Raw genomic sequence first — 21,403 nt, 5'->3', positions numbered from 1 at the left:
TTTCTATTATCAGGTTCAAACACGTTATACAGTTAAAACCAGACTTTAAAAAGGGGACACGTTTTCCAAACAAATGGATTTTTTTGCCTGGGTTACCAAATATTCGTTCACGGATCCTGCGGTTGCCTATCTTCGTCCTCAGAAGACTCTCTGGGGCGGACCATCATGATCGTAGACTTCAAGGAATAGTCTCCAAGCCACGTTTCCCAAAGAATTCCAGTTGATCGATGAGCCCTTGGATCGGACGTATAATAAATTCCATTCAAATTGGATTCCAAACAGCTGTTGAACCACCAACCGCTTCCATAAGTAATGGCACATGAAAATGCATCCGGTTTGTCAAATGTGCTGAAATCTCGATCGTTATGATAGGCCATTGAGTCCGATGCGTCACCTTGGTAATCCGCCACCATCAAATTGTATCCAAATTTTTCCGAATCTAATCTGAACTGCTTATACTCAGCATAAGCTGTATTTCCATCAAAGTCTTCCAATTCGACTCTGAGTTCCAAGTTGTCATCATACGTTAACCTACAATTTAATTACGAAATGGTTAAATGAACATGCATTAAATCTCAAAATTACTTATGAATAAATGCGTTTCCAAACCAGAACTCGTGACTTAGATCTCCGAACCCGTTGCGATAATCGGCCCATGTGCGGTTGAAGTTTTCCTGGATATCGTGTAATTTCCGACGCTGAATAACTGTCCATGCAGGGCCATCGGTAGCAAAGTAACAGTATCTTCTATTGAAATCGCGATTTGCCTCGTTCAATTGCAACTGCTCAAAAGTGTAGACTCCACTTTCCCGTACGGTCAATTGATGACACCCTTGATTTTCAGGCTGATGGAAGTTTACTGCAATATGTTGATTTAAATAAGTACATTTTCAATGTTGAACAATAAATCCACTTTAATAACATATTTACCAATGAGCTCCGCTTCATCACTTTCTACTGGAACACTCTCGAAATTGTTTTCTGAATTGCTTGTATCTCCTAGACCACTCCCCAGCTCTACTGTCGAGGCTATCACCTCATCGATCTCTTCGCTTGGCGGTTCAACTCTCCTTTCGCAGTTCTGATTGTTCCTCTTTTCTATCTTACCATCAACATTGATCACAAGTCGTTCGATGCGCTTCAACAGAATATCGGCACTGTTGGTGAACGTTGTAATCTCTCTATCGGTTCGCTTGCAGCAACTGAGAATTTGCTCGAATTGATTCGCCTCCAGGTCGTATATCCGTTCAGTGCGCTCTTCAACCGTCCTTAGCATCTGCGCAAGACTGTCCAGAGATCGGCTTTGCTTACGACTTACCGCGAGGTCTTTCAATTTCTTAGTAGCCAACTTGTCGAGGAAATCATCCACTTCGTCGTCAAACTCTTGAACTTCTTTTTTGGCTTTCCCATTGCCATTGCCATTACCGTTGCCGTTTTTCTTGTTGCAACCAGCGGTGCTTGCTTCCAGTCGATTCAACTGTTTCTGCAAGTTCGAGATTTTGGTTAACAGAGCTCCTTGGTCGGCGTTTTCTCGATCATTTCGACGACTGCGATAGCTGCTAGACAGCGCATAAACCGTTTTGGTTATATCGTGAAGCTTTTCATTGATCACATCGACCTTGTCAAAAACATGCTGAATCTTGAAGTCCATTCCCGATAGACGCGCTTCCAATTGGGGAGAGACGTTTTCCTGAGATCTATAAATGATAAAAAAAAAAACTTTCAGCATAGCCTGTTTTTACAAACCCTTTATGTGTTTATATCTCCCAATGAAAACTTTGAGTACTCAATAGACTGCCTCAAATTTGTATGGGAAATTTCAAGCTTGTGAAATGTTATGCGCTGCAGGCCTAAATTGATCCTAGGCCTGTACAATAGACTGAGTCGATTTGGGGTCATTTTCGAATTTCTCAAACCCTGGGGTCTTAAAAGTTTCGTTTTGTCCTAAAACTCATCCATGATTTTTTGCCGAATTTTGAAGTGACGTTTACATGAGTAAATTTGGACTTTTAGGTTTGTATGGGAAAATTTAAAATTTTGTACTGAAAAACGAACATGGTTTTTCTTTTTACTCTGGTACCAAGCCATTCAACCTTTTATGTGCCAATTTATAAATTTCTCAAAGGAAATTTTCCGCTTAACAACATTGCCGAAGACCGTAACTTATTATCTCTCCAGACAACGAAGTTATAACCAATTTAATGGAGGTATGTCTTTTGGCATTGAAGGGAATTCAAATAAACCCGCAACACTGCTGGGTACAAACGAGAGACTGCTTGACTGATTTGCTCGTAGATGTTTTCTTTTAAATTTTATCATACTAGTTTCTTCGGAGCGATTGTTGTTTACATTAGGAGCCATCTTTTGATGGTTTCTATAAATAAAAATAACTATGTTTGAAGGGCTAGCATTCAATTGATTGCAAGCGCATCAAAATTTCACATAGAGCTAGAACAGCGAAACAACGAACCCCACACTCAGTATTAAAAACACCTATATTAGAATCGTTATCGCTCGGCCTGTTCTCGACCGATATTCATAAATAGGATATCAAAATGAAGATAAAAGATTCGTTTAGCATTTTGTTAAACAAAATTTGAAAACCAAATCATGAGGTCTTAATAAAAGTTGCTTCAACTGAACGCCTTTTGCTGAAACATATTCCCCCGGTTAACCATAAAAACATAAATATGCAATAATTCAAAAATCAGATATTTCATGTATTTAAATTTAAAACGAATACATTAAATGTATTTTTTTATTATTAAAAACTCAAGTCTTTTTTCGATCGAAACTCTGGCATTTGTTTTCGGCCAGCTTGTTGGGCGATAATGTATTCATGGCGTTTTTTGAACGAAAAAACTTCATCTGCTGCTTCAGACACCATTTTAACACATCTTTCGACACCTTGACCGTGGCAAGGCCAATAAGGGACTTCCAGGCTGGAGTTTAAAAGCTTCGATTTCTTCAAATTTCAAATCACATGACAGTATCGGTTCATATACACGATCCTTCCAACTAATAATATCGATCAAATTTGTTGCGTTTATGTTTATATTCGGTGATTTCCGCGTTCAGACTGATTTATCGCTAAATGACTTGTTTTTCTTTTAAATTTGCTTAGATATTTGGAACAAAATAAATAATCATTATAGGTGCAATTCTGTTTTAAACGAATTTTGGAATCAAGATTAATTTGAAAAAAGTGCACTAAATTTTATAATTTTTTTTGTTCAAAAAACGCCATGAATACATTATCGCCCAACAAGCTGGCCGAAAACAAATGCCAGCGTTTCGATCGAAAAAAGACTTGAGTTTCTAATAATAAAAAAATACATTTAATGTATTCGTTTTAAATTTAAATACATGAAATATCTGATTTTTGAATTATTGCATATTTATGTTTTTATGGTTACCCGGGGGAATATGTTTCAGCAAAAGGCGTTCAGTTGAAGCAACTTTTATTAAGACCTCATGATTTTGTTTTCAAATTTTGTTTAACAAAATGCTAAACGAATCTTTTATCTTCATTTTGATATCCTTTTTATGAATATCGGTCGAGAACAGGCCGAGCGATAACGATTCTAATATAGGTGTTTTTAATACTGAGTGTGGGGTTCGTTGTTTCGCTGTTCTAGCTCTATGTGAAATTTTGATGCGCTTGCAATCAATTGAATGCTAGCCCTTCAAACATAGTTATTTTTATTTATAGAAACCATCAAAAGATGGCTCCTAATGTAAACAACAATCGCTCCGAAGAAACTAGTATGATAAAATTTGAAAGAAAACATCTACGAGCAAATCAGTCAAGCAGTCTCTCGTTTGTACCCAGCAGTGTTGCGGGTTTATTTGAATTCCCTTCAATGCCAAAAGACATACCTCCATTAAATTGGTTATAACTTCGTTGTCTGGAGAGATAATAAGTTACGGTCTTCGGCAATGTTGTTAAGCGGAAAATTTCCTTTGAGAAATTTATAAATTGGCACATAAAAGGTTGAATGGCTTGGTACCAGAGTAAAAAGAAAAACCATGTTCGTTTTTCAGTACAAAATTTTAAATTTTCCCATACAAACCTAAAAGTCCAAATTTACTCATGTAAACGTCACTTCAAAATTCGGCAAAAAATCATGGATGAGTTTTAGGACAAAACGAAACTTTTAAGACCCCAGGGTTTGAGAAATTCGAAAATGACCCCAAATCGACTCAGTCTACTGTACAAGGTCTCATGCCAAATTTGGGCCAGATCGGATCACGGGAAGGGGTTGCTCAACGAGCCAGAAGTTTGTATGGGATTTTGAGACATTTTGCTCTGGAGGAACATGAAAATCTAGTTTTTTATGAGTAACTTTGGTCCCCTTCGGCCGATTTTTTTTTAAAACGGTTTTTCTTAAAGACTAAACTATGACAAATATTTCATCCGAAGACTGCATTCCAGTTCGACTTATGATTTAAAAGTTATTAGACTTAAAAAATGGGGTAACTTTTATCAGGGTGTTTTTATGTTTTAGGCAATAAATCTCAAATTTTATTTTATAAAAATCAACTACAGGATTTTTATTATAGAATTTATTCTTAATAAATTTTTTTTTCTGTTCAAGAAACATGTACCTGATCTTCACCCTAAAAATCTGCACAAAATCTTTTGTTTTCTCGGAGTACTGTTTAACATCATTAATATGACAGTTTTTTTTCAAACCCGAATGTCAAATTAAAATCATAAATTTGGTTCAAGTTTACATAAAGCAAAATTGATCCGGAAATTGTTTATCGCTAACTTTTTATAAGGAAAATTGGATTTATTTACATCATAGGTTAAAATCTTAGGATTTGCAAAATAGTTTGGAAGATTTGGCTTGTTTGATTTGAGTATAGAATAAGTTTTTTTTAAGAAATAGAAGGCTACCCATATTTTATGCTCAAATGAAATTAGTTGAATCTAACAGACCCTTAAACAAATTCTAAGATTTTAACGATCGATGAAAGCTAATTTCATATTTTATTTCTTAAGGTTTCGTTATAAAAAATTAGGTCACCCTTAAGTTTGAGGACCGCTTTTCTAAAGTTACGATTTAATACGAAAAAAAAGAATATCATATAGTCACATACATAATTAGTTTTAATTTACTTTTATTCATGCAATGTTGGGCAAAATTCCGAAGTCAAAATACGTCACCAAAACCCTCCTCATGAGTCGGTTCTTCCTACGGCCCTGTTTGGCTATGTTGATGAAAGAAGAAAAATTTCCCAATATTTTAATATAATCTTAACTTTTAATAATTAATAATTGTTCAATTAAAAATGGCTTATTTCTAGTATCAAAAACATTAGGAATTTTTTGTCCAAGGTTGAAGGAACTTACTTTTTCAACAGATCTAATTTGCTGTCAACGGATTTTATGTGATCGCTCCAGGCGCCAATATGATGATGAAAGACATCCCACACTTGTGATTTTTCCTGTAGAGTTTTCACATTGCTATCCAGACTGGTCATTGTCGTCATAATGGTCAGCATCCGTTGCTCCAGATTTATGAAATATTGTGTATTGAACTGCTCCAGTTGATCCTTCACGATTTGCAACTGTTTTCGCACATCATTAACCGCCACGGCGTCTCCCGGCGAGTTCGCATGGGTCGGTTGAACAGCAAATATCACCAAAGCCAGCAAAGGTAGCATGTTTGCAAAGAAAAAACTGAAAAGGAAAGTCTCACGAAAGTAAAAAAAAAAAACAATAAATTTTCTTTTCCAGCTCGTAAGTAATTCTCGTTGGATTCGTTTAGCATCCCGGAAAATGGGAAAAATGTAAACATCTCTCCGCCAAACGAAAGTATAAAAATAACACGTGCTATTAATAGGCGCCAAAACAAACAGCATAAGATTTACTCTTTGGAGTCCGTCTTGATCGAATGTCAATGCCGCGATTAAAAACAGCTAATTAATTGGTGTGCTTTTTTGAATAACCGCACATTAATCGAATTCATATAATTTAGAAGCAACATACTGCACTTTACATTACTACATAGTACTTATTTTACATTAATAAGAAATGGTTCACGTTATTTTATAAAATTGATTCTGGAGTTTTTAGAACATTAGGTCAACAATCCTAAATAAACCACCACATCACAAAATTATCCATCGACAGATATGATTTCCGCAAGCAATTCTCGGAATTTGTCATACAGAATGTGTTAAAAGTTTTGAACATAACAAACTTCACTGAAGATTCACGATGTTTTCACGGCAAATGCTGGATCGAAACTGGTATACGGTTGAGTGAAAAACCGACACTGGTATTCTCGCTTTGGGATCAACACAATCTTGTCTTCTGCTTTGCGTTTAAGTCACAAAATTTCGTGTTCAAGAATAGGAACACATGTGGCGTTAGATAAACGGTCGATTGGTACGTGAATATGGAATAAACGATAGAATATTTGTGGATTTTTTAATTTTAGTACCCTAATATTTTTTTCAGTATGAGTTTCCTAATATTTTTTTCAGTATGAGTTTCAAGTGATGTATGCGAGGTTATAAGTTTTGTAATTGTAATTGTTTAACTTTTATTTACATTTTCAACTGTAACAACATAATCGATTATCTTGCACACGTGAAAAGAAGATAAGATCCTTCTAATTAATCTAATAAGCAGAAAATATAATGTTTTGACAAAAAAAAAGATTAATTCCAGCTAGAATTTCACCACAATCAGAAAATCTAAAGTAATTCTCTCTAACGAAGCAGGAATGAGAAAATTAACACGATTCTTAAAAAAAAAGTCCAGAAATTGTACCGAATTCAGATAATCGAATAATAATGAATATAATAGCGCTAAATTTTACTTCGGAAGTCCGGACTTCCGACTTCCGACAAAGGAAAGTGAAGTACTAGATTGTCGGAAGTCTGTGTTTTGTTGTCAGTTCACCAGCGACGTTTCTAAAAATTTTATTTAAATTTACAATATTGAAGTCAGATTTAAGAAACATAAATTAAACGAATCTCAAGAGGTGAGGAAATTATAAGGTTCCCTAGGGTAAGTGGAACGATTTTTCGTATACTTACAGTGAGGGGCAAAATAAAGTGTCCAAATTATTTTTCTATCATTTCTTTTATTTTTCTGGTTAAAATTCACCGAAAACACATCGCTATCATTTTTTAAATATTGTTTATTATGTTCTTTTCAATTTTTGGTAATGATGCGCTGGTAAAAAATGAAAGTTTTTCTGATAGAAAATAAAAACAATTAATATTCTAAAAAAATTGGGCAAAATAAAGTGTCCAACTCAAAAATCAATAAAATTTCGATAAGCTTCCATCGCGAGGCCCCTCGAATTTTTTTTCCTGTTGGGGAGAGAGTCCACTGCGACCATTAAGTTGATCTATTGTGGTATTACCCCGCGTTATTAGTTTTACTTTGCTATGCTACTTGACACACCTGCACTATTGGTTGAAGTTGCAGTTGTTTACCGGTAGCACTACGAGCACACACATAGCTAGGTAGGTTCTCCAAGTGCAATCTAAGTTCCCTTGAAAGATCCATCCACATGCATGTGCTGCATCATTGAGGCGTACAATTCCAAGGTATACACGGCTAGCATTTCACTAATGCTAAAACCGCCAACCTTCATCATACTATGTGTGCCAGGTTATGTCACGACCGGGATTCGATCTCATGAACGTTGGCTTAGAAGACAAGTATGCTATCCTCTAGGCCACGATCTGCTGGCAGGCCCCTCGAATTTGTTTGTTTTGTGTATTTTGACGTTTCATAAACAACTGGCTTGGCTCTGGAGTATTCAAACATGTGTCTACATTCGAATAAGTTGTAAAATATGGAGAACGCATAAATTTCTGGTTCCATTCCGTTGTCCATCCGGAAACTGGTTGTTCGTGATGTGAATAACGGTCAAACGCACCGGGAAGTGGCCAAGCACTACGAATTCAGCAAGACAGCGGTATCAAAAATTATGAAAAAGATGAAAACGTTCGGATCGGAGATGGATCGCCCAGTAAGAGGACTGAAGCCCAAGACAGATGCTAGAACGGACAAGAAAATCATTCTTGAAGTGAAGAAAAACGCAATAATAACGATCCGGCAGATACAGGAAGAGCTCCAATTTTCGGTATTGCGTTGTACTGTCCGTCGCCGCATCCATGCAAAGGAGTACCATAGAAAGATCGCAGTGAGAAGGCCTTTCATCAGCCAGGTGAACAAGGCTAAGCGACTCAAGTTCGTCAAGGAACACGCCGATAAACGGCTCGAGTACTGGAAAACATTGTTGTGGGCCGATGAACCCAAATTCGAGCTATTCAACCGGAAGAAGCGGGATCATATGTGGCGCAAGTCGGGTGAGGAGCTCCAAGATCGCCATATCCAAGGAACAGTCAAGCACGGAGGAGGTAACGTGATGGTGTGGGGATGCTTTTCTTAGGGTGGGGTGGGCAATTTGGTAAAAATTGACGGAATCATGACAGCTGAGTCATATTCCAATATCCTGCGGGAAAACCTCGAGGGAAAACCTCATCAAGACGGGCCTCGAAGAGCGCTTCGTTTTACAGCAGAATAACGATCCGAAGCATACGGCCAATCTGATGAAGTCATTTTCCCGTTCCTGCCGCATCAAACCCCTTGAATGGCCCCCACAAAGTCCTGATCTGAACCCCATCGAAAATCTGTGGGCCATCCTCGATGCTCTGATTGATAAGACTGGTGTGACAAATTAAAAATACTTATTTTGATGCCATGGAACATGCGTGGGAGGAACTCGACCCACAACACTTGCACAATCTTGTTGAAAGTATACCGAAGCACTTGTAGGAGGTGATGAAGGCCGAAGGAGGCCATACCCATTATTAAATCGTTCTTGTTTGCCTTCAGTTTGAATCAATTTGAAGCTGTACCGATCTGGACACTTTATTTTGCCCCTGTTTTTTTGGAATATTAACTTTTTTTTTTCTATCAGAAAAACTTTTTTTTTTAAAGCGCAACATTAACAAAAATTGAAAAGAACATAATAAACAATATTTAAAAAATGATTACGATGCGTTTTCGTTGAATTTTAACCAGAAAAATAAAAGAAATTGAAAAAAAATAACTTGGACACTTTATTTTGCCCCTCACTGTAGTTCAACCTAAAAAAATCATTGAAAAATAAGTAGGTATATAGTGGCCAATTGTGATAAAATTCCGTTTTAAGTGATGCAAAACATGTTGTTACAAATGCTGAAACGGGCTGAAACGATGAGCTCGATAGGCAGAAACTGAGAAAAGTTATCACGTAAATTTTTATGGACTGCTGGTGTCTTCACTTACCCCGCTTCTAAAGAGACTACATACAAAGAGGCGCAATCTGATCCCTTCCAAAATAATAAGCTTGCAACCCTGCTGTGGGGCTGCCTTTAAGATTGCTTGGTTTTGCTCGATTGGAATGACACTGACAGAAAATCGAAAATTACAATCGTGACATTTCGTCTCTTTGTTTACTATAGGCTCGTTACCCGCTTCATGGGGTAAGGGGGGACGATAGTTTTTCTCTTGGGTTTTTCAGGAAATATTCAACTAATTTGTGAACACGTTATTTTATTGTTCAAACAGCTCTGTATTCTGAAATAAGTGCATGTTACCTTCTTTTAGTAAGGCTTATGATTATTATAGGTTATTTATGTTGCAACACACTAGAACTGATTTTATCTACCCAGAAATCTCTTATTAGAATTTTGAATCTTTGATTTTCTATATGAATTTTTACTTCAATTATTTATTTGTAATTCAACTAGTGAATATGACTGAAAATTTTGAATGGAGAAACTCTCATATTTCCTTTCTAGATCACCATTATGGATCTTTTTAAAGTTTCAATTCGGCATAAGAATTAAGAGTAAAAATTTCAAATTCAAATTTTAAAAATGGTTTGTTATTTTGAATATTTTTTTTAATATTCCAGAATATGTGTTTCAAACATGTAAAATGAATCTTATTTTAGTTTTAAATGCAAAACCAAGATTCGGATAAGGATTTTGTTCCAATCATGAACCAAACTGAAAATCAAGAATTATCAACTTGATACAGACAGATACAGACAATAAATTTAGATTTATGAAAAAAATAGAACCAGAACATCGTAAATTATTCAAATCTAAGTTCTTCAGATAGTTTTCCGCATTTATCTGAGCTGAGCTGAGAAAATCTGGACTATTTTATCTATAAACTTTTCAAAATCCGGGCATTCGATTTCAAAGTTTACAACACAAAATCTGGGCAATATACAGGTAAATTTAGGAACTCGAAAAAACTCGAAAAGTAGTTTGTTTTTATCGAAACACATTAGCCAGTTTATTTGGATATACTTTTAAAAAATTGTTTTGAGCACAAAGTACAAAATTGTTATGGGGACATCCATAAATTACGTAACGCTCCTAGGGGGGGGGGGGGGGGGGGGGAGGGAGTAAGCTCGAGCGTTACGAATTGTGACATAGGGGAGGGGGGGAGGTATGCTTATCGTTACGTAACGATTTTTTTCCTTAAAAATTTAAGTTAGTGTAATAGCAGCGATTTTTATGTCATGCAATTTTTGCAGAATGATAAACAAACCAAAATCAGCTTAAAATTTGTAGGCTTCAACATGATTGGAACTGGTTTGTAAGTTTTCCTCTTCTGAGATAGACTCCTTTAAATGTGTATAAAATATCCGTGAAATAACCGTTGGAAAACCGAATATTAGGAACATTTACCCCCAAGAACTCAATTAACCGGAAATTTTACTATTTTTTCTCAATTGATTTCAAAAATGCAATTTTGATTATTCCAACAAAAATTACTAAATGGAGTATATTTTGCATAACAAGTTATATTGCAGTGAACAAGCACAGAGCAACTCGTGACAATCAAATTATTTTATCAGATCAGAAAGGCATCATTAAGTAGGTACTAAGAAGCGATGTGGATAAATAATAATTCCGTTTTGAAGAATGTTTAAATTTTTTATTTTAAAATCTCTTTTTGATCTTCGAAAATCAGTATTCAAAAACCTCAGAAGATAGGGGGAGGGGGGGTTTGGGATAATTATCAGCGTTACGTAATTTTGATAGGGGGTACGTCGAATCACGATTTGTGACATACGGGGGGGAGGGGGTCAAAAAAGTGCATATTTTGCGTTACGTAATTTATGGATGCCGCCTATGACGCAATTGAAATTTTGCTTTGATATTGCAAATAAGTAAAAAGAGTCGGAAAATCCGGACAATCATACAACCTTATTGAGTCTAATCTCATTTAAAATTCGATACCTATTGAAGACTAAGGACTGTATTCAAAGTCGAGTACAGTCTTTAAATTTCTAACAACAAGTGAGATTTTTTTTTAAATCTTTAGTAGAATTGTGGACTCGTGATAAGATTTCGGGGTTTTCGTCTTAGTTCTGAGTCGAGATTGGTACTCTTGATTAACTTTAGTCGTTCATCAAAATTTTATAATGAATTTAAAATTTTGAGTTTATAGAAGAACATTTTGCGTGACCTTTTCTTGGACCCTCATTGGGGTTTAACCCCCAAAACACCCTCGTTCCTACGGCCATGCTCATTACAGAACAAACAAGTATTTTTCCCAACTTTTCATTGTCCGTATGCTAAATACAGCTAAATTGTATTTGATGACGGAAAAAATAAATAAAAGTATAAATATCAAGTCTGTGTAAAGACGTCCCAACTTACCCCAGGTAGGGTTAGTAGAACAATTTTAGTGTTTTGTATAAACATTACTCCGTCATTTCAAAACTTGAACTTACAACATGTCAGTCTTTCGTAAATAAGGTTACCCAAGTAACGCAAATTTAGCCAGCCGGCTTTCGTACGTTTTCTTCAGCACAATAAGTTCTATCACGGTTGAATCACAGTTCTACAAAATTCTTCGAATTTATGTTTGACTGTACTCTTTAAACAAATTTTGAAAGTTCGTCGAAATGTTGATGTCCACGTGGACACATTCGAAAACTTTTTTTTTCTTCTAAATCTAAAATTACATTTAGAGCACATTTCTTTGTTGAAATGATTGATTTTGAAAAACAAATGAGATTTTTTTTTAAATCCTTGACCTTGCACACCAGTAATATGTAACTTAGAGGCTACCGTAATTTCGAATAATAAACTTAAACTTAAAAGTAAAAAAAAAGTAAATAAAATATTTTCAAAAATATTGAAATTCATAAATTATCATTTTTATTACTAAACAAGTCTTGCTGTATGCATGTATGTATGGTTCCCCCATATCGGTGGCAAGGTCCTGCCCTCTATAGGACACCCAAGACCAGTGGTTCGTCGAGGGAAGGCATCCAACCATCAGAGACATACAATAGTTTGCAATCCACTCCGCTTGCAATAGTCTCTTCAGATTAACCCCAGATACATTCCCTCAGAAATATTTAGTATATAAATACAGAATACTCGTTCGCTAATAGGACGTGATAGTATCGAGGGGTTAGTCCGATTATCGAAAACGTCCGATTACCAAAGTTGGGCCAAAATATCAACGTTTCCGAATTGCAGACGCATTGCAGGCGCAACATTTTCTATTCGGTAGTCGAATTACAGGCGCAGTTATCCGATTACAGAGCTGCGCCACGAATAAAGAGGCAGATTTCCGGAGAAAACCTCCGATTATGAAGCATCTGGTATCAACCCCTTAAAAAACTTCCGAAAACCGAACTTGTCCGATTGAAAGCTTTCGATTAACGAACGAGTACTGTCGGGCCTAATGGGATGAATCATCCCATAGGATGAAAATCCATAATAAAAAAAAACAAACAAACAAAAAACGAGTACTGAATATGAACATCTTACCTGTCGGGAACTTATAGGATTCGAATCCAAAAATTTTTCTTGCCGATACCAGGAATTGAACCCAGTACGGTTGGCATATTAAAACCAGACTCGCACCAGCCTATCCGCTAGCCCAAATCACCGCTCATAATATTTAATATTGCTTTGAGTGTATTAATTTTTAACAGTTTGTTAGATCTATTTTTTCTTTAATGCAAGCTATTTTAGGATTTTTGTTAATAAAAAATATCAAATACTTATTCACCTTTCGAAAATATTTATGAGTTAAGTGTGGACATGACTTAAGCTCCTGTCCCCCTCTCCATGGACAACCCAGCCAACATGAAATCGTAAAAGAAATCATCGACAAACTCGTATATCTCTGTGTCTTAATTCGGATCCGTAAATGTGTACACTTAAGATTCGAAGACATCGTATATTATTCGTAGAAGATGTTTAAACCAAATGAAATACGACTTAGTTACGATATGTTGGATAAAGTCGTATTTAGTACGACCGATGTCAAATGACGTCTCATATCAATCGCCTAAGATTTCTTACGTAGCATTTAATCCATTTCTTCCGTATCGAAATCATAATTGACTACAGACAGATCCGTAAAGAATTACACATAAACATCGTTCATTATCACTTATGTGTATTCCAAAATCATCACATAAAGGGACAATTCAATGCAATTCAGTCTCATATTCATTAAAATAATTAGCACCAAAAAGTATGTATTTTACAATTTTCGTGGAACTTTCATTGTTTGCTGATTCCGGCAACGAAACGGGTCCAGCCGGTATCATCAGCAGCAGAAAGTCTTTGTCCGTGGTCGTGTACGAGCTGAAGGCCATATCCGTGGTCAACGAACCAGGTGTTCTCTTTTATTCTTTTAAAGGGTAAGCACACTGAAGCCCGAAGAAAATCGACTATTAAACCTATTAAACTGCAAAAAAATTTTTAAAAATAAAATTGAAAATAATTATGCGGCGTTCATTTCTAGCTTTTTTTTCAAAAATCGTATTTCCATCGCAATTTTACACGTAATATGCCACATAAAAAGGTCCGCAAAATCGTTTATTGGTTCAAATCGTACAACACAATCCCAATTCGTATAAAGTTTCGTTTAAATAGTCAGTCGGATGTCAAATTGCTTCATATCGTACAACAGTACAACCCACCTCCTATAAAGTGTGACTTAAGTTGTCAATTGACGTTCAAATTTCTGAACATCATATAAGACTGGTAACGCATCTCGCATAAAGGGTGACTTAAATCGCCAATTCATCGATAGATTGCTTCAAGTCGTACAAGAGTTCGGCACACCTTGCATTGAGGGTGACTTAAATCGCCAATTTATCATCATAACGCTTCAAATCGTAAAAGGGTAAAACACACATCGGTAGGAACTGTCAATCCTCCCATCATCGTAAATACGCATGAATCGAATTCTTTAATGTACTATGCATGCAGAAAAATCCAAAATATGAGCGCTAATAATCACAGCAGCTTTGCCTACTAGCGACACGTCGCATACGTCGCGACGTTGAAAATAATATCGACGCAGCGCGAGTTTCCTAGGAGACTTGAAGCATGCGATTGATGTCCTAAGGAAAATGTACAGTAAATAACATAAACAATGTTCGAGTACTACATCGAAATCGCCTACTGGACTGAAAAAAGAAAAACAAACCTGCGAATGACAGGAATCCCGCTAGTAAAAAAGCGTCGCTAGTCCTACTGTCGCTATTCGGTTGTATATGCTTTTTTCTAACGTCATATACGATGATAAGTGTCGACATAGACGTACGTATATCTTTTGATATACCTACCTGTCGAGACCGATCGATTTATTTGTCATTTCTATCCTTTCATTTTTTTAAACTTAAGATCAGCGTCCCTTTCTTCAGCAATCAATCCTGACAATTCAAATGTCGAGACCGATCGATTTATTTGTCATTTCTATCCTTTCATTTTTTTAAACTTAAGATCAGCGTCCCTTTCTTCAGCAATCAATCCTTATCTTCACTTTTTCCTCCGTTCAAAACTCCGTCCGTTCTCCATGAAGCTAGTCTGTAAACTGTCCGTTTTTTCTCCTTTTCATTAACGTCCGACTTTTCTTTTCTCGTTTAACGATTCATCCTGTCAGTTGCAGGGTTGTCGCACGGGCTCTTTGACCACCGTTGTATAAGTGCTGCCATATAATTTATTTCATTTATTGGATGTTCCGTTTCAATTATTTACAACCGTATTATTCTTTATATTTTCAATTTCCTTTATTATTTATTTCATTCGGATTATTTCCGCTCATATTATTCTCTACACTACCAAATTGTTGGCTGGGAAGCGTGTGCATTTCCAACCCCCTTTCCACTTCCTAAGTTGTCCTCGTGGTTTGTTCACAGTCCCTTACATGAAATTAAGATAATCGATTTTTTTCCTATAGTCCTATTTGCCGCTGGTAGCCTTCGTGATATTATGATGGTTGGTTCAGCGCCACTCTTCAGTTTTGGGAAAATCAACCTTATAAACGACCATGTTTGTCGACCGCCTACCCGATTTTTATACCAAGAGTTTTTGAGGGTAATTGTCCCGTCTCATCTGTAAACGCTCAGCAAGTGTGTGTGTGAGAAATGTCAAAACAACTCTATTGACTTAAAAATGCTAAATGTTTAAAAAAAAAAAACAGTCGGGTTCTGGTGATATTTTGAAAACAATTGTTTTGCTGAAAACCGACCTTCTGTGGTCATCACGCGATCTATGAAATCTTAAACGTGCCTAAACTACAAGTTTCTACTAGGAATGCTTTTTTTATTCAATTTTATTCAATTTTCGTTTCAGTTTTAAACAATCATCATATTTCCCCCTTGACGAAGGTCCCGCTATTTCGGTTGCTATATCAATTAGGTGGAATGTTGAAAGCTAAAGGGTTCTAGTCCTCTTAGCTTTAACTACAAAATAGGTTAAAACCCCAATTAGTTTCCTACAGGGTTGTACTGATTTTTGTTGCAGATGAAAAGTTTTGCGAACTGGGAATACGAACGTCAAAAGTATCGATGTGAAAAATATCGACAGTTTGCTTTCCTGTCAGTCTCGATCTTTTGATTCATGTGTGCTTTCGGTTCCTAAATTTCGTGCAAGAGTTGAAAATTGCATTTATCTCACGTTATTCGCCAGTTTATCGAAGCAGGTTAACCCACAAACCCTCAAAATGGTAAGTACTTTGAATTTATCGCATTAGATTGTAAGAAGGTTTTTTAATAAAGCCGAAAATCGTAGTTGAAAATTCTGTAAGTTGAACAGAAAACATGCCGTTTCCCATACCGTGACCAAATGTTTGCTCAATTACATTTTTCGAACATAGTTTTGGTTAGATTAGTTTTTTAACTTTTTTATAATCAGTTGTATTGTTGCATAAACATATTGGCTTATATTGTTACATATTTTAATTTATAAATCTTTCAGTTTAGATGGTTCTGGAAGTTATAGATTTAACTGTGTGGGCGCTTTGGTGCTGCTCAATGTACCGCTTCTTCGGGGTCACCAACACATGTGACTGTTGAATAATTTACACGCTATGATGATTCACCGCACCGGTTTATGTTTTCTGTTCTTTGTGTACGAACACATTTTGATCGGTTTTTGAATAAGGGCGATTTTTTTTTGTATCAGTTTTAATTTACAATTGTCTCAAATTTTAGCAACCTCAAATCGTGCTGTTGAAGGAAGGAACCGACACCTCTCAGGGAAAGCCTCAGCTGATCTCCAACATCAATGCATGCCAATCGATTGTCGATGCGGTAAGTTTGATTAACTATTACAAACAACTTTTAACCCAACTAATTTCAAATAGAATTCGAAATTTAATAGTTAAAATTTAATACATTGGATTCTTTTTCAAACGATTGTTATGTATGTGCGTGTAAAAAAAGAAAAGTTCAAAACAAGCGGGCAAAATAACAGTTTTTGAGTTTTTTTGCCCATTCTGTTATGTTTGATTCATATTCTGAATTAAAAATATGAGAAACAATAGGTATATCTAAAAATCCAAACTTTAAAATTGACATCCAAAGCCCAATTAAATTGATGAGCTCGGATTCTTTGTTTAACTTTTTTTTTAGCACAGTTTCAAGTGGAACTGAATAGGGGAAGCTTTCGAACCGTATTAAAAAAAAATTTTTGTAGGTTCGCACCACATTGGGACCGCGAGGTATGGACAAGCTGATTGTGGATAACAATGGCAAGGCGACGATTTCAAACGATGGTGCCACCATCATGAAGTTGCTAGATATTGTCCACCCGGCTGCTAAAACTCTGGTGGACATTGCCAAATCACAGGATGCCGAAGTAGGAGATGGCACAACCAGTGTGGTTCTCTTGGCTGGCGAATTCCTGAAGCAATTGAAGCCCTTCGTTGAGGAAGGAGTGCACCCGAGAATCGTGATCAAAGCCGTTCGAAAGGCACTGAATTTGTGCATCGCTCGGATCAATGAACTGGCCTTCAAAATCGAGAAGCACGATAACGAAAAGCATCGAGCACTCCTGGAGAAATGTGCTGCCACTGCGATGAACTCGAAATTGATCCACCAGCAGAAAGATTTCTTCTCCAAGATGGTGGTTGATGCCGTTACTACATTGGATGCTCTGCTTCCGTTGAATATGATCGGTATCAAGAAGATTACCGGAGGTGCCTTGGAAGACTCGATGTTGATCGATGGTGTGGCTTTCAAGAAAACTTTCTCATACGCCGGCTTTGAGATGCAGCCTAAATCCTACGACAATGTTAAGATTGCACTGCTGAACATCGAGCTGGAACTCAAAGCTGAACGAGACAACGCCGAGGTTCGCGTGAACAACGTAGCCGAATACCAAAAGATCGTGGATGCCGAGTGGCAAATCCTGTACGATAAGTTGGAGAAGATTCACAAATCCGGAGCGCAGGTCGTTCTTTCAAAGCTTCCCATTGGCGATGTTGCCACACAATACTTCGCCGATCGGGACATGTTCTGCGCTGGTCGCGTCCAGGAAGAGGATCTCAATCGAACGCTGAAGGCTTGCGGTGGTGCTGTTATGACTACCGTTCAGGACATCGACGACAAAGTTCTGGGGCACTGTACTCACTTCGAAGAGCGTCAGATCGGTGGAGAGCGGTTCAACATCTTCCAGGGTTGTCCTAATGCTAAAACCTGTACCCTGATCCTGCGTGGTGGTGCCGAACAGTTTCTGGAGGAAACCGAACGGTCGCTGCACGACGCCATTATGATCGTTAGGCGTACCATTCGTAACGATTCCGTTGTAGCAGGTGAGTTCACCAGGGTTTTTTACGCGGTTTTTTACACGGTTTTCGAGAATTAACACGGTTTTTTTACACGGATTTCGCGAATTAACACGGTTTTTGAGAGAAAAAAATATCCTAATAAAATCCTTTTCAAAGGAAAATACTTGGAATCTTTTTAAAGTTGGAAAAACTTGAGACTTGAGACTTGAAATATGAGATCTGAGACCTGAGACCTGAGACATGAGACCTGAGACTTGAAACCTGAAACTTGAAACCTGAGACCTAAGACTTGAAACCTGAGACATGAGACCTGAGACTTGAAACCTGAGACCTGAGACATGAGACATTAAACCTGAGACATGTCTTATGTCTCATGTCTAATGTCTCAAGCCTCAGGTCTCATGTTTCATGTCTCAAGTCTCATGTCTCAGGTTTCAAGTTTCAGGTTTCAAGTCTCAGGTCCCATGTCTCAGGTCTCACGTATTATGCCTCAGGTTTCAGGTGTAATGTCCCATGTCTCATGTCTCAGGTCTCAGGTCTCAGATCTCATATTCAGGTGTCAGGTTTCAGGTGTCATGTCTTAAGTCTCAAGTCTTTAGTCTCAGGTCTCACGGCTCACGTCTCGCTTTTCATGGATGATGTCGCATGTATATGTCCCAGAACACAAGTCTCTCTAGTCTCATGCCTTATGACATGATTCACGCCTCTTATAAAAAAGTCTAATGTCTCAAGTCTTATGTCTAGTACTTCATATCGCAGAATTCATATCTCATGTCTCCGTTCCAATATCGCATGTCACAGGTTTCGTTTCCTAGGTTTCAGGTCACAGATTCCAGGCTCCAGGTTGCAGGATTCATGTCTTAGGTCTCTGGTTTCATGTCTAATTGTCTCTCGGTTTTTCGGACGGTATTTTAGTTGATGCGTATCAATGTAAAAAACCTTAGTGTTAATCCTTGAACTGAAGATTATCATTGGATTGGTTAAAAAAGAATGATTGGATGCCCTAACGGAAAAATAAAAATAATTTTTTTATTTACAAAAAATCAATTCAATTCAATACATTTTACCTTTTACGCAAGTTTCTAAGAATCTACTATTCAATCGTGATTTTTTTTATTGTTTTAATGGACGATCAACAGTCAACAAAAAACTAATCTCAAGAAATTGAATCACCAATTCTATCAACTGTTTTTTGCATGATTCGAAGCGAAAAATAAATCTGCTTCATAAAGTTCAAAGCGTTCACTTCGTTTTCATTAATTGATTGTATAATTGACGTTGGAACTCAAGCTGTTATGCATATAAGCAGTTATAATCAACAACTTTGTTCCCCTGTAAAGTCTTTGTTTACTGATACAAATTAAGCGGTGCACTCAGTTTTTTTCCTCCATTATTCGAAAAGATTGCTATTTTCAACAATGTTTTAATAATCATCCGTGTTGTTTTTCTTCTCCCCGCAGGTGGCGGAGCGATTGAGATGGAGCTATCGAAAACCCTGCGCGATTACTCGCGCACCATCGCCGGCAAGGAACAGCTACTGATCGGGGCTATCGCCAAAGCCCTAGAGGTCATCCCGCGGCAACTGTGCGATAATGCCGGCTTCGATGCCACCAACATTCTGAACAAGCTGCGCCAGAAGCACGCCCAAGGTAAGTTTTGAATATGTTTCACAACAGCTAGATCATTTCAATTGATGTTCTTTTTTAACTGGTGTTATTGATTGGGCTTATTTTTTTATTCTCACATATTAACTCCCAAACATTTAATTTCGGATTATTTTGAAAATGTTTTTTTTTTCGTTTTAAGGGATTGTAAAGGGAGCTTTTGAAAGAGAGTTATTTGCGCCTTATTTTTGGGTTACAGGCAACTTATATGGTTTATGGAGAAATTATGATGTTTAGAATTACTTACTTTACTATATATTTTCTTCACCTTTTACGGTGTATCTCTTGAAAAGATTTCTGTTATGACAAATTCAAGTTTTCAAATTTTTCAATTCCAAATTTTTTTTGTGTAAATTTTGCTGTTTCCATCTCTGAGTTCGTGTTGTTTTTTTTTCGAATGTCGTCAATGTCGAATGTGTTAAATATTTGAAACTGTAGTCGCTCTATGGGCGAAAAGGTTTCTAAAACTTGAACGATGCAACGATTTTTTCTAGTCTAAGGTAAAGGTTTGATTAATTTATTATTTTCAAGCCAATATACAAAATCAAACATAATCTCCTTATTATTTTTCAGGTTCGCAATGGTACGGAGTTGACATCTTGAAAGAACACATTGCCGACAACTTCGAGGCCTTCGTCTGGGAACCGTCGGTCATCAAAATCAACGCTCTGACAGCTGCCTGTGAGGCGACCTGCATGATCCTATCCGTTGACGAAACCATCAAGAGCCCGAGATCTGGCGCCGGAGAAATGCCGCAGGCTCCGATGGGTCGCGGTATGGGGCGCCCGTTTTAGGCAATAAACCGTTATACTCGTCGTCTAGCTTTAGGTGAAGCATTTTCCATCTTCAATCCCATGCTAAAGATCCTTTTATCCCGTTCAATATAATGCTTCCGAACAAAAAACACCCCTCCGGTAGTTTCAGTGCCGCTACAACAACAGGCGACATTAGCAATTAACATTTTTCATGCGTTATTACATTCGTCCCAGGACCCCACCAGTGGTTTTCATTATTGTTTGCTCTTCACCTTTTCACATCAAACCGTAATTCCATACTAAACGCTAACACTTATCGATTAAAAATACAAAATAATAACACTACGAATTGTATTACAATATTTCGAAAAAGAAATCAATAAAAAGACGAAGTCTCGCTTTTGATTGCACATTTTCTCAACAAACAAGCTGTGTTTTACTATTTCCATTCATCCATCATCATTGGCTGCCACTTCGTCTGCTGTTACTGAGCAGGCAGTTTCATTTTTCAGCAGTCAACACAGTCCGTCCGGGAGATATTTTTTCAAGCTGAGGGAGGGGTAAGTGATCTAGAAATAGAACGATGCGGGAGTTGAAAGAACATTGTTCAAAGAAGGTAGGTATTTCAAGTTTGTTGATGACGAAATGGTCAAACAAATAATGATCTTAAATGTATATAAGAGGACTTTCATAAAGTTCTGACCAAACTCGACATGATATTTTACCCTAGATTTTAAGCATATCGATCATATTCATCCCCACCTTCGACATAATAAAATTTTATTGAGGGTTCATGGACAATCTGAAATTGTTGAACCCTTATTCAGAATTGCATAAAATAAATTTTATTTGGGTAAAGCGCAAATAAATATTACGTTGTTCTACCGTATTCA

At 36.9% G+C, this 21,403-nt stretch overlaps 2 protein-coding genes across 13 annotated transcripts; one reads left to right on the top strand and one right to left on the bottom strand.

Moving 5' to 3' along the window:
• LOC129755275 (angiopoietin-2-like) lies at positions 1-14,876 on the bottom strand. Of its 12 annotated transcripts, none has more exons than XM_055751690.1 (5): positions 14,646-14,876; positions 5,360-5,703; positions 931-1,697; positions 586-859; positions 1-531 (listed from the first exon to the last, which is right to left on the bottom strand). In XM_055751690.1, exons 2-5 carry the CDS (start codon positions 5,671-5,673, stop codon positions 108-110), a joined length of 1,779 nt encoding a protein of 592 aa, XP_055607665.1. In that variant the 5' UTR covers positions 5,674-5,703; positions 14,646-14,876; the 3' UTR covers positions 1-107. The 12 variants fall into 12 exon arrangements, with proteins under 12 accessions (XP_055607665.1, XP_055607657.1, XP_055607663.1 ...); XM_055751682.1 differs by having other exon boundaries at positions 5,360-5,689; XM_055751688.1 differs by lacking the exon at positions 14,646-14,876 and adding an exon at positions 14,507-14,620.
• A 968-nt stretch (positions 14,877-15,844) lies between these two features.
• LOC129751916 (T-complex protein 1 subunit eta) lies at positions 15,845-20,938 on the top strand. Its single transcript, XM_055747694.1, has 5 exons — positions 15,845-16,027; positions 16,515-16,613; positions 16,999-18,115; positions 19,552-19,740; positions 20,329-20,938. Exons 1-5 carry the CDS (start codon positions 16,025-16,027, stop codon positions 20,547-20,549), a joined length of 1,629 nt encoding a protein of 542 aa, XP_055603669.1. The 5' UTR covers positions 15,845-16,024; the 3' UTR covers positions 20,550-20,938.
• The last annotated feature ends 465 nt before the right edge of the window (positions 20,939-21,403 follow it).

This window comes from Uranotaenia lowii, chromosome 3 (assembly GCF_029784155.1).
Source record: "Uranotaenia lowii strain MFRU-FL chromosome 3, ASM2978415v1, whole genome shotgun sequence".
NCBI lineage: Eukaryota > Metazoa > Arthropoda > Insecta > Diptera > Culicidae > Uranotaenia > Uranotaenia lowii.
The sequence above is the reverse complement of the archived record's forward strand: the minus strand, read 5'-3'. Positions and strand labels throughout refer to the sequence as shown.

Excerpts from the sequence above, each read along its gene's own strand:
- LOC129751916 (XM_055747694.1), top strand. Across the intron at positions 16,614-16,998 it reads GCCAATCGATTGTCGATGCG|GTTCGCACCACATTGGGACC; the intron begins GTAAGTTTGATT and ends AAATTTTTGTAG. Across the intron at positions 19,741-20,328 it reads GCGCCAGAAGCACGCCCAAG|GTTCGCAATGGTACGGAGTT; the intron begins GTAAGTTTTGAA and ends ATTATTTTTCAG.
- LOC129755275 (XM_055751680.1), bottom strand. The coding sequence starts at position 5,871 with ATGCTGTTTGTTTTGGCGCCTATTAATAGCACGTGTTATTTTTATACT. Across the intron at positions 1,698-5,359 it reads AAATTAGATCTGTTGAAAAA|ATCTCAGGAAAACGTCTCTC; the intron begins GTAAGTTCCTTC and ends TATCATTTATAG. Across the intron at positions 532-585 it reads GGAAACGCATTTATTCATAA|GTTAACGTATGATGACAACT; the intron begins GTAATTTTGAGA and ends ATTAAATTGTAG.